At 41.5% G+C, this 12888-nt stretch overlaps 2 protein-coding genes across 2 annotated transcripts; both read right to left on the reverse strand.

The window, feature by feature from the left end:
* Window positions 1-6704: 6704 nt before the first annotated feature.
* Window positions 6705-9995, reverse strand: LOC118301297 (microsomal glutathione S-transferase 1). The gene is made up of 4 exons (XM_035626662.2): window positions 9809-9995; window positions 8521-8651; window positions 8309-8400; window positions 6705-7537 (listed from the first exon to the last, which is right to left on the reverse strand). The coding sequence occupies exons 1-4, from the start codon at window positions 9978-9980 to the stop codon at window positions 7291-7293; spliced, it is 642 nt and encodes a 213-aa protein (XP_035482555.1). The 5' UTR covers window positions 9981-9995; the 3' UTR covers window positions 6705-7290.
* Window positions 9996-10384: 389 nt separating this feature from the next.
* Window positions 10385-12441, reverse strand: LOC118301298 (microsomal glutathione S-transferase 1). The gene is made up of 4 exons (XM_035626663.2): window positions 12389-12441; window positions 11897-12029; window positions 11689-11780; window positions 10385-10819 (listed from the first exon to the last, which is right to left on the reverse strand). The coding sequence occupies exons 2-4, from the start codon at window positions 12011-12013 to the stop codon at window positions 10573-10575; spliced, it is 456 nt and encodes a 151-aa protein (XP_035482556.1). The 5' UTR covers window positions 12014-12029; window positions 12389-12441; the 3' UTR covers window positions 10385-10572.
* Between the last annotated feature and the right edge of the window lie 447 nt (window positions 12442-12888).

Below are 12888 nucleotides of genomic sequence, written 5' to 3' on the forward strand. Positions count from 1 at the left end.
ATAACTTTCTAAAGCCTCTCTACAAGAAAGGTGGCAGACATTTAGAACAGCGCATTCCAACAATTAGCAAAATCCAAATTTTTTATGCAAAATGGACTATATTTATATTGCATTTTTCTAGTCTTATCAAACATTCAAAGCGCTTTACGTTACAAGTCGCACCCACGTTCATACAACCCTGCGATTTATTGTGCATTTTCTGGCAATTCTGGCAATTTTAGGGGTTAAGTGCCCAAACACTTTGGCGTGTTTGACTGGGGAAGCGGGGATCAAATCCCCGACCTTATGGTTAGTAGATGAACGACTCTGCCTGCTGAGTCACAGCTGCCCTAATGAAATCACGTGTAGTGAAGGCAAGAAAACAAGGTGCTTTTGGAGCCAACAGGCTTTCCATACAAGTGTAAATGGCTGAATTGCTGCCGTGTGACAATTCTACGGTGGCCCTGAGAGCTGACAGCACTGCACCTTAAGAAAACACGTGCAAATAGACAAAACACAAGCAAATCAAGAAAACATCTTCATCACTTTGACAACACATGCGTAGCATTTAGAAACCGCGCTGCAAATAGACCTCAACGAAACCGAAGTGTTTCCAGAGGACACTTAAAAGTGATGCACACATCTGGACACACTTGTTGATAACCCCAACCAAGACCAAGGGAAGCACAGAGACTAAATAGACACAAGGTGGGCGGGGCTAATTCAACACAGGTGAGACAGGAAAAACAAAGACACCAGAAACAAGACACGGGACAGGAAGTGAGCAACACAAGGAAAAGGACTTCAGAATAAAACAGGAAACAACAACAAGGGATCAAGAAACTAAGGGGAAAAATAGAATATAAAAAAACTAAAGTCCACTATAACTTAATAATTCATGGTCCTTGCGGATCATGACAATACCAAACAATAAATGGACTTGTTTTCACCACGTCAGATCTTAAATGGCCTTCCTTTCTCAATCTCTCTCCAAAAACCAAAAGACATTAATGCCGTTTCACTCAAAAAGTGAAAGAATTTAAACGATGGCCTCTTCCACAACTATGTGCACCTGACCAGTCGCTGCATGAAAATGAGCACGTTTGCAGGATTGCAGGTCAACAGATGTTTCAGCTGCTGTTGACGACTTGAAACTCTTTAAAGGTTCACAGCTTTGCGTCAAAATGTTCATTGCCTTTCCGCTGCAGAGGTCAGGTTCATACTCACAGCACGTTGTGTGTCAGGCTGCTCATTTTTGTGCAGCATAATTGCATGTGCAGTTCTGAGCGGACGAGTGGGGTCGTGGACTAGCCCATGTTTCACCCGTGTCGTTCTCCAGGCCACAGCGGAGACAGCTGGCGGTATCTCGGATGAAAGCAAGCTGAGGTCTCCATTGCTGGAAATGCTCAGGAGGATCGCACGCTGCATCTCCTGCGGCAGCAGCATCTCGACGTGGTGAGAAGAAACAGAGGGAGGAAAGTGTGGCCTCAAAATGTCCACCTGGCGGTACCCGATTGAATCATAATTGTCTTTGCCAGCCGTGAGTCAGATACCTCCCAAGCATTAATTTTTCAGGACCTTGGACGGTGTTCGTATGATATAAATATCTGGCTCACCTTGGCGGCGATGTGGAGCGCGACTTTGAAGTTGTGCCTAATTACGCGGCTGTACAGTTAACCAGCAGAACAATAAGGCACGGGGCAGATCTTCGGTGTGTATGGATGACAGCTAGTGAAACGCCGACACAAAGCGAAGTGAACAGATGCGCAGAGGGAGCGTCTTCACCAGGGCCTCATACATGAATTCCTGCTGTACAATGAGCAGCATGATTGCATATGCATCAATACCAACCCTGCCCCATAAAAGAAGTATGCTGTTAATTTGCCTCGTCAATATGTTTGAGGGAAACTGCCAGGAGAATGTTGCAGGGATGCAACGCTTGGTTACGATTAGCAAAAGAACAATTTGAAAACTCATCTCCAAATGTGTGCCTGCAGGTACGCGCAATGAAAATGTCTCATTATTTTGTTAATAATAATCAAACTAAAAATGGTAATCCTTGGCCACTCCTCACTAACAGTCTTATTCCCATTTTTCTGTTGTTACTTTTCACGAATGTGGCTAAGTAACTAGCTACTCCCTCATCCCCGGGTGGAATCCAATCAAGGGCACTGTTACTTTCCTACAAAGCTGTGTCTGGTCCAGAATAAACAGAGCTGTAGCCCCAACCTTGTGAGCCAGTTTACGGCATTCGCCATTTTGGTTTCACCAGAGCCTGGGTACGGACTCATTGACAAATTTGCTTAGGAAGTCTCCTAAATCTTGAAGTGACCCAGAAGTATTTCATCAGCAAGCATGATAAGAGCTGTTCGGATTCTCTAAATGGATAGGAAAAGTGCTTTGATACTTCCTTTCCTATCTCCTTTAGCATAGGGTACACTGGACCTTCCTATGCAAAAGGAAAGGAGAAATAGACCCTCAATTCATTGTGGCATGCAATATTTAACGTGACGCGCCATGCATGAACGTAAACGATTTAATCTGGAGTAGAAGAAAAACAAGAAGAAGAGTATGAATATGACCCAGACGAGACGCATGTCATCATGTAAGTTACCGTTGCATATGAATAATTTACATCTGATGTCAAACGATGGTAAAACACTGACACATGCTGACGGAGCCGCTGCTTTTTTGTCGTAAATCTTTGGATATGTGTAGTTTCACCAAAACAGACGCATCAATTACATTCACCGTCGCATAATGACGTAGTTTGGTGAAAGTGGAGTCGAATTCTCTTGGCAGCGCTTTCTGCTCTTCCTAAGACCTACGAGTCCTCCTTTATACCTTTCCTTGACCTCATGACGTTTTCCACTGAGGTCAAGGAATAGTAGATAGGAAAAGACGACACAAAAGATAATCTGAATCCATGCCATTTCTGTGTGAGGATGGAATGGCGTCACCAACGCTACCATGACCAGTTAGCAGCCACGAGATTAGCCAGATTTACATTTTGCCATCAAATACGACGATTCCTCCCTGTCCTCCTTTAGAGGGCCATTCCACTTCATTCACCTACCTCAGACCCCGAGGGCCATCGAGGAGGGTGTCCTGTCACAATCAATCATGGATACTTTACTGAACAATTATCAAGCATTAGCAAAGTGCTAGCATGATATGGGAAAAATGTACTTCCCTGTAAGTAAAAAGAAGGGACATTGATATTTTTTTCATTTAAATTCTGATATATATTCTATACTATACCATCGATATTTTATTTGACAAAATGTGACCTTTTATCTAGAAGCAGATGTAAATAATCATTTAACCCGTTTAGCTTCATTGACTCATCGAGGACTACCTCGCAACTGCCCTTTGTGTGAGTTTCAGCCGACCTCGGTACAGATGCATTAGTACATTTGTGAGGTTGAAGTAGTTCTAAATTTTGAGGCAGTTCCAGGACCTCTCGTTGCGCAACACTTGTTGACGACAGCAGCTGATGAAATTTATGTCCAATGAACTCTCATTGTACCCTGACATAATTTGTGTTTACTTTCGAATCTGTCATCCTGGATTTATGTTCCGACTGATGCAAGTCAGAACGGGTATCGACATATCTGTTATTTAACCCGGACTTCTTTTGGCAGCACGGCGTATGGGCTGTGAATGGTGTCGGTTTAGTTTGAACTGGCAAGTGGACATTGACAGAATATCTTTAAAAGGCAGCAAACATTTTAAAGAAACATTAAATATAAATATTTTGAGAGATATTTAAAGAAAAAAAACACAACCCAAGCCGAATTGCTAAACCATGCAGTGCTAGTGCAGACCAGTGGAACATGAACATATTTGAGGGACAGAGGTTGTAGACAGTGTACACTGCAGTATAAGTAAGGTTCCTGGGTGTGTCTGATGTTGTTAGTGATGGAAGACGGTCGAGGGTGTTCCTGAACACCCCCACCCCGCTCCAACCAAGCTGTGAAATGCTTGGCTCGTCTGAGGAATGACAGACCCTTGAGGGCCAAGGGTCCCAAAAAAATGAGCTCATATAAAACTCCCCTCCTTTACACGGGGACACAATGCAGACGAGCCAGCCGCCAAAAGCAGCCTTCATGGTAATTCCCCCCACACTATTTACAGTGCCCACCCATGGGTTTCACTGCTCTGGAGCCAGTCACCTTCATGTGCGGCGTGAGGCATTCATCATATCAGCGGCTGACACTTCCAGCAGCGTCAACACACTTTGGTTGCTAAACAGCAAACACGAGTGGGAATCAGGTGATGACAATTACTCGGCATGAAAATGTTGGCAAATTGGGTTAAATGATACCAAAGCTGTTGCTGCTTCATACGTTTAGTTCAGCATCAAGTCTCTGCATAAATTTTTGACACCTGGCTGTTTAGAAGCGTCGGCGGATATGCATGGGAATGTTTTTTGGGCAAAGCTAATGAAGTTAATAGCTTGAGCCGAAGCGCTTTTTACGGGCTGCACCTGGTCCATAAATGACTCCTAATGAGGAGCAACTCTGTTGACTTTTAAAATGCCTCCCTCTAGTGGAAGACAGTCGGGCTTCCAGAGCATCACAGTCCGGCCTCCTCTGCTCTACCAGTCCCACAAACACAGCAAGAGCACGATTTATTTTTTGAATACTCCCACGTCTGAACGTAGGATGGAATAAAAAACGGATTCAAATCATGTGCGGTAATTAACACGTGTACATAACTGAATATAAAGTGTGGACAAAAAAAACCCCGGCTCTTCAATATCCCCAAATCGCACAAGGCTTCATTCTTTGTGTTTGTTTTATCACTTGGCAGAACATTATTACACGTTACATTATTCATTCTGACATGAGCTGCTGAGGTAATCAAAATGTGATTCATCTTTATCTCTGTTTCAGTCCGTAAAGGAAATGAATAATGAATCCAAATGTGTGTGTTACACTATTATCAGAAAATACAGATAAAAATAAGACTCACATATTGACTTTTAGTTAATTTTTCTGCTATATGAAGTCTAAATCAAATGTGGAAAATTACTATATTATCAATACAGCGAGGCGTGGACGAGGAATTAAAGATGACAGGATGTAAAATGTATACTTTAATCATGTGGAAAAATACACATTGAATTGAATTGAAAAAAGATGAGAAGCAGGAAGAGTTTGTCGTACGGACGACTGAGAGAAACTTGATTATTGAGCTGAACTATTGTATTGTTATTACTGTTTTAACACAAGTAGAACATTTGAATGTATAAGGGAAATAGAAATATATATTTATCTTTACATCAACAAAACCAATCTGCTTTTAAGGTCACGTGAAAACATGCTGCTGCTGGTTAATAATAGATAAATAAATAAAAATTCTGTTGACTCGTGGTGTAGAATTTATGGAGAGTGGCACAGTGCTAATGCTCATGTATGGTATATAATTACCAATCTTATATTGTCATTCTTGTTTTTATTATAATTGATGTCTGAGTAAAATTGGATTTAATTCTATAAATCGATAATAAAATACCTTCTCTCTGTCCCTTTCCTGTCTGTATCTCGTATCTTGACTAGAACTATTAAATAAAGGCAAATATATATATATTTATAGATATAGGTATAGATATAAAAGGATGAACGCATAAAACGAGTGAAGCTGAAGATGCTTTGTTAAATGTGTTAATGTTATAAATTTAGATGAATTCGTTTCATTTTTTATGTGAATAAGAGTTAACCCAGAGACATGTTACATGGGCAGAACTACAGGAAATCAATGAAACCGGTAAAAAGATAAACCAGAATTCCATACAATTCCCTAATTATTATTCCATTAGGGCTTGTATTTTTGAAGTGTCTTCATATTTCATGTCTTTATTAAGCTTTCTTTTTATGTGTTTATTATTAGTGGCCGGGGGCATCATACAAACGAAATACTGCCGGAGGCAGTACCCTAAGTGGGGGGCGTGCCCCCCCCCCAAAAAAAAGCCAATAATGGCGGCATTTTCTGCCATTAGCAGACTTTGGGTCTGAATAATTTCAAAACTTCACTCAATCAGTCTTTGTAGCTCATTAACCACCACTTTATATCAGGGTAGGTAAATACATTTATAATAGGTATATTTAGAGATTTTCAGGTACATTATTGGTTGCGTTTTATTTGGATTGTCTATTATTTGTGCTGTCACTTATTCACTCACTTCTGCACTGCTGCCACTTTTCTCAAAAAGAGAAAAGTGTCTGCTTCAGCAAAAACATTTGAATAAGTCCACAATTCAAATTAATTTAGAGAATGAGGATAATGTTGACATGTTGACAGATGTAAGGGACCTGCCAACACGCTAACGACATGGAAAAAAGTCCACTCGCTAGAAATCTGACCTGAGGTAACCCTCCTGCCGAGGATCCACACAGCTCTCCTTCACCTAATAGGATGCTACGCTAATCTTAATATGGACTATAAGTGATAGCTTCTAACTTTCTGCTACACGCAAACTGTCTTTTTTTTGAGGGTATGAAATCTGATATTATTAAAGTATCAATTCAGTTCATATTGTTAAAAAAAATAATAGTACTAAAATAAAATTAGGAACAAAACAATATATATATAAGAAAGTCTGGTAGGGAAAATAATGTGGAATTTGATTATTTGTCATGTATTTCTTCACTCCAACATGACAGCGTACTTGCCATTTCAGTGTTGTATCATTGCAACAGAAAGGGGGGGAAAAGCAAATGCAACTTTGGACTCTGAGGTTTAATTAAATTTAATTTTTGATGAACTTTTAGTGCAACAGTCATTTGTTTCATATTGTTGTTACATATCAATCATCTTGTTTTAAGAGGCTACTGGTGTTTTAATGTGAGACCTGTTTTTCAATAGACGACTCACGGTTGTAGACAATGTCACTGTAATGTCTAACTCTTTAACCTGTACATAATATACTTACCATACATAACACTGTACAGTAGGGTTTTCCTCTTTTACCTCTTTTGCTCAGAAATATATCCAGGAGAGCCTGCAGAACCCGTCACTGTCTGTCTTAATGCATTCACTTTGACTCCGTCACTGCAGTAATAATGGCAAATATGAGCTAGTGTTAGGGTCTATATGTTTTTTGTTACATTCATTTCTTTAAAATTGTAACCCGTCTCATTTTTAGCGTCCATAAATGGCCCAATTTAATAGAATTCAAAATGTATGATTGAACCAATGAATTTAGTGCATGGAATCCACACAAATGAATGATATGTTCCAATGTACAGTAGATGCACACGTTAGTCTATTTATTTTTGTATGTATTGTGGTGGTCCAGTGCCGTGTCTACAGGAGGAGAACTGTGCTGAGCACCCGGTAAGCCATGGAGAAGGTGACCAGCATGCCCAGGATCCAGGACAGACCCCGGCTGGGCTGAGGCAGAGCACCGACGTAGGCGACCGTGTGGAGGATCCGCGAGCCCGCGAAGAGGCGGAAGTGAAGCAGGGCCGACGACAGCTCGGGTCCAGTCAAGGCGTAGAGGAGACCGACCGCCACAAAGGGGACAATGTTCTCCAGGTCGTTCAGGTGACACCTGGACGACACACATGTAGAGCATAGTCCTTGATGTTACCGTCTCTGACTGAACATGAAACATGACCATCTGACTGTATAATGCTGCCTTGGGTGCAACATACTGTACATGTGAAAGTGGTTTCAGTCAGCAGAGCACCATTGATGAATGGACACTGCCTTGTTCTCATTTGAACAATTATGAATGATTTTAGATTCTCTACTTGTCGATAAATAATTGTCATATCTGGTGAAAGACGAGATTCTAAGTCTCTGACCTATTTCCTTCTCGTAATATTTAAAAAGTTGGTTTTTTTTTTAAGTAAATGTCGACGTCCATTTCCTGAGATTGTTGAATTTGAATTTTTTTTTAAAGTTGCCTGAAGAAGTGAAAAGGTTTACTGCTTCCTCATCATCAATTCTTCTCACGAACCCTAAGATTTATCTGAAGCCTCATGTTTGTTTCATGATGAGTGTCTACAGTCATGAATAACTTTTGTTATTATGTGGGTTTGGATGGGTGTTTGGCTTGTTTGACTTACTTGTTCAATCTTTAATGTAGTGATTGATAAGTTCACATGAGATTTAACAGTGCTGATCAATGACAAGAGACAGGAAAGCATTTGTGAAATCATTGTAGTGGCATCTAAACCTTAAAGCAGAAACAGAAAAAATAAATCATCCATCCACCACAAACGGTGCCAGCACACAGACTGAAATGTGTGTTTTTTTCTATTTCAGCATGGTTCTTGCTACATGCTACCTGCTCCTCAGACAGCGGGGGGTACCTTACCTGCGGACCCGCTCCACATCGGGATCTGTGCGGACAAGCTTCTTGTCTGCTTCTGACGAAACAAATTTGGTATCCTCCAGATTTGCGAACACCTGGAGGGACAACAGAGAGTGGGTCAGCTTCTCACACTGTGTCTTCTTGAATGAAGTTACACCCTCTACTTTTGTGGAGGTTTTGTGGCAGTTACAGTAGTGATGAAGGGAAAAAAACACCTTTCTTGTCAGGCGGAAGTAAGAGGTCAGAGGTGACATGAGCATCATCTTCAGGATGACAATAATTGCGTAAGTGGAAAATGCTTGGAGCACCTGGCTCTCCATCACACTGCTCAGTGGCGACATTGTCCCTGTGAGAAATCACGGGACGACAACAGAAACATACATCATAGAAACGTACATCATAAGGCTTCTGCACTTAATGTGCCGGAACATTTCCATATCAGTGTCACAATGAAGCATATCGACTACAACACAATGGAAATATTTAAATTACAGAGCTGATAGCAGATGCAAAGAAAACCGACCTTTCGACCGTTGAGCAACATTAGCTCACGGCACATTGTGCACGCTCACATTTTCAAGGTGTCTTCCCTTGTTTGCCCACAGTCTTGACCGAGTGGCAACCCACCGTGACGTCACCGTTGGTTTGCTAGCTGCCATTTTTGAATTACTGAGTTTCGCATTTTGACCAGCACCATGTTGGGTTTTTGGCAACGAGACGTAGAATTGGTGGCGGGTCTGATTGAGAGCTCGTCCACCTGCACCCAACTACACCTGCAACCGTGCACCGATTGGACGACACTAGCTGTCAATCACTATGTGTCCATGCTCCAGGGTATACGATCTTTATCGTCTATTTTACTCTAAATGAGACCATCATTTATTTTAAAAAATGTACATGCTGTATGGAAGAAAACTTGAAACTAGAGATTTAACCATAATCTCCTGAGGAAAATGTTCACTGACGTTATAAACCAAGTGAGTAGTAGAGTCATGTTCTCATGGGCTTCTACAGAAACTGACTTCTTTTGCAACCAGTGGAGTCACCCACTGATGGTCATTCCAGAGAATGCAGGCTTCAGTCACTTAGTTTTCCGGACCCGGTGACTACTTACATTTTTTTATATACAGTCTATGAGTCTGACACGTGCTGGAGATAGTCGCTGAGGACGGAGCACTGAAATGTACCGAATGAGGTCGACATAGACCCTTAACTACACAAGGCCGGAAGATTAGTTGTAATGTTCCTCTTTCTAAAATAAAAAATAACATACATGCAACAGTAAAGTGAAATTTGACTCCAAGTGTGTTATGCCCTGCAATTATTTATTTGGCATGAACAAAACAGTTTCATGAACATGCAAAGTTGAATTATTTCATGTTATGTATCATGTATCATTAAATAAATTCCTATTTATGAATACATTTACGCACACACACACATAATTTTTTGCAAAATGTGAATGTAGTGGGGTGTGCAGGTGTGCTAAGTAAAGGGTCTTACCTTGTTTTAGCATAGTCACTGTGAACAACAGAGACAGGTCCAAAGACCAGTTAGACAGGAAAGCCTGGAATTCGTCCTGAGGTTGTGTAATGTGTGGGAGGAGCCCTGACCGGGAGTAACACTGTTTAGTCTCACTGTTGGCCTCAGGTGTGTTATAAACTGGGACTTCCATTTTCCAACCCTTTTAAAGTGGATAGCTCGTATCTGTGCCGGCTACATTTGAAGTTACATCTATGTGTCAGCATTCTGTAAGACTTGTTTAGCACAAGGGCAAATTTCACATGAATTACCTTTGTCTCTACTTGAAATTGACTCTAAAGGAATTTCAGTAATTCAAAGGTGCATCTGAGTTTTATAATCTTTTCCATTAAGTGGCTCAGGAGGAAGAGCCGGTCCTCCACTAGACAGAGGTTCGACTCCACATACCAAAGTGTCCTTGGGCAATACTCTGAACCCCAAATTGCCCCTGGCAGCATTTGAATGGGATGCACGAGTGATAGACGAGGCGCCAGCCCCAGAAGAATGGGTGAGTGAAGAGTGCAATATAAATGTAGACCCTTTAAATACCCTGACACGGATAGAAAAATTTATTGAAAATGCATTTTTTCCATCCATAGTTTCAGCAAGTCAAAGAATAAATGGTGAGCAAACGAAGATTTAGCAAAAGTGAAATTAAAGCAATAAAAACAATTCACATTCAGGTTTCCTGTAGGGATAAAGATTTGAATAGCCGAGGTCGAGGTCTACTGTTTCCAGCGTCGCGACTACAGGAGGAGAACTGTGCTGAGCACCCTGTAAGCCATGGAGAAGGTGACCAGCATGCCCAGAATCCAGGACAGACCCCGGCTGGGCTGAGGCAGAGCACCGACGTAGGCGACCGTGTGGAAGATGCGCGAGCCTGCGAAGAGGCGGAAGTGAAGCAGGGCCGAAGACAGCTCGGGTCCAGTCAGGGCGTAGAGGAGACCGACCATCACGAAGGGGACAATGTTCTCTAGGTCGTTCAGGTGACACCTGGACGACAATGGCAACACACAAAATACAATTTGTCTAATTAGTTACATATCACAGCTCATTGTACTGTATGGGATTAGGAATCCATATATTTGGTGGTTTCCAACGTACCATCCATTCCTTTCCTTCACCTGCTTATCCAAGTTTTTGAATCTGGGGCCACATTTTGGTGTATGTGGTCTGTATATGTGTGTCAATCAGTCAATCAGTGAGTCGCTGTCAAGGCCACACTTTGAGTTACAGGCTATGACGCCGGCGGCTCATTCTTCCAGAGCCTGTCACTTTCAATGTTCTCTCCAAAGAGACATAGGTGCTTTTCTCAGGAGCTCCAGGAGGCACACTCCTGTCTTTCATGGAGCATCCGCCAACGAAAATGCTACATTTGTGGCGTTCGTGGTGTTGAGAAGTGCTAAAATAATTGCTGATGAAAACACCTGTGGTGCAAGCATATGCATATGCACAGGAGCGAATGTGTGTGGGTTTGATAAAATAAGGTCATTTTAAATGAAACATAACTACGGTTTGTAAGAAGCTGCTCGCTCAAATGTGTGTGTGTGTGTGGGGGGGGGGGGGGGGGGGGGGGGGGAGAGGACAGTCTCATAGCTCAGAATAAGTGAACCTTTATTTACAGGAACATTTTTGAAATAATTCAAAATGTTGAATGTAGTAAATATATTTGTACAAATATCGGTTTGGTTGCCTCGATATAAAAAAAGAAATTAGTCCTGCAACACTTTTCGACCCCAAAAAAATCTCCCTTTCTGTTTGAGTAGTATTGAGTAATAGCTCCGTATTTATCCATCTGAATACCACACGATATTTCTGAAAATTAGCTGCTAACTGCTTTGACTGTAGAGCCACCGTCTCACCTTCGAACACGCTCCACGTCTGGATGGGTTCTCAGCTGCTTCTTCTTCTCCTCTGCAGACTTTCCGCTCACATCCTCCTCATTAGAGAACGCCTACACACACAGAAAATACATGCATTGACTCAAAAAAAGTCTGTACAAGTGTTTTCTTCTGCATACATATGATTGTTATTGCCACAAGATCTTTTTACACAAGTAGTGGTACCTACCCCTCTGGCGTGGCGGTAGAATCCAGTCATGGGCCCCATGAGCATCATCTTCAGAATGACAATAGCAGCATAGGTGGAGAAAGCCTTAAAAACCTCATCTTCCATTAACCCGGCCATCTCTGCTGGGTCACAGCTGGGAAAGAAAAAGGAAGCTAGTCAGGAGTTAGTTTACCTTGTCCTGTTTACCCCCGTTTGAATTTTACGCAACTGGCATCCAGTTCTAGTTTAAAAATTAAAGTTGTAGTATCTACAAAGATGTTTATAACACCTCCGAACAAAAACAATACTGTGGATGAAAATTAAAAAATCAAACTGTTGGAAAAGTCAACAAAACTCCCACAACATTTTGTATAAACACTTCCTCGTATACACAATAAACTATTCATACACTATAGTATTCAGAATGTGTAATGCTGCACTCTCAGGAAACAAAAACGATTCATGGTCAAAACATGTGAATAGTATGATTCACAGTTTAAGAGCTCGACTTACGTTCCGTGTTGACTGTGCAGGAGTGGAGCAACTCTGGGGCTGTTGCGCAAAAACAAGTCAACTTTTGACCCAGGAGGTGGGACAAGAACATGACACTCGCATACCAATAAAAATAAATCCAGATGCACAGCATATTCTGCAGGGATTTTTTTACTTATTAATACAATAACAAAATAAAAGGATTACCCACAATAAACTAATGGTTCAATAACTTATCAGGAAGAAAGAGCTTAAAGCATCCTCAATAAAAAAAAGTTCCTTATTCAAATTTGCATATATGTGAGGATTGGTATGATGACATGCTGCATGTTACGGCATGATAAAATCAGTTTTGTAGCCCATGTTTACACTGTCAGTTTGAAAGGTGCAGGGCTACATCTGACACGAAGGTTGGGCTGTGTGTGTGTGTGTGTGTGTGTGTGTGTGTGTTTCACCTGCTTTAGTATCTATGTTCCTGAGGACTTCTGCAGATATCTGTTTGTCTATCTGTCCGTCTGTCT

This window comes from Scophthalmus maximus, chromosome 2 (assembly GCF_022379125.1).
Source record: "Scophthalmus maximus strain ysfricsl-2021 chromosome 2, ASM2237912v1, whole genome shotgun sequence".
Taxonomy (NCBI): domain Eukaryota; kingdom Metazoa; phylum Chordata; class Actinopteri; order Pleuronectiformes; family Scophthalmidae; genus Scophthalmus; species Scophthalmus maximus.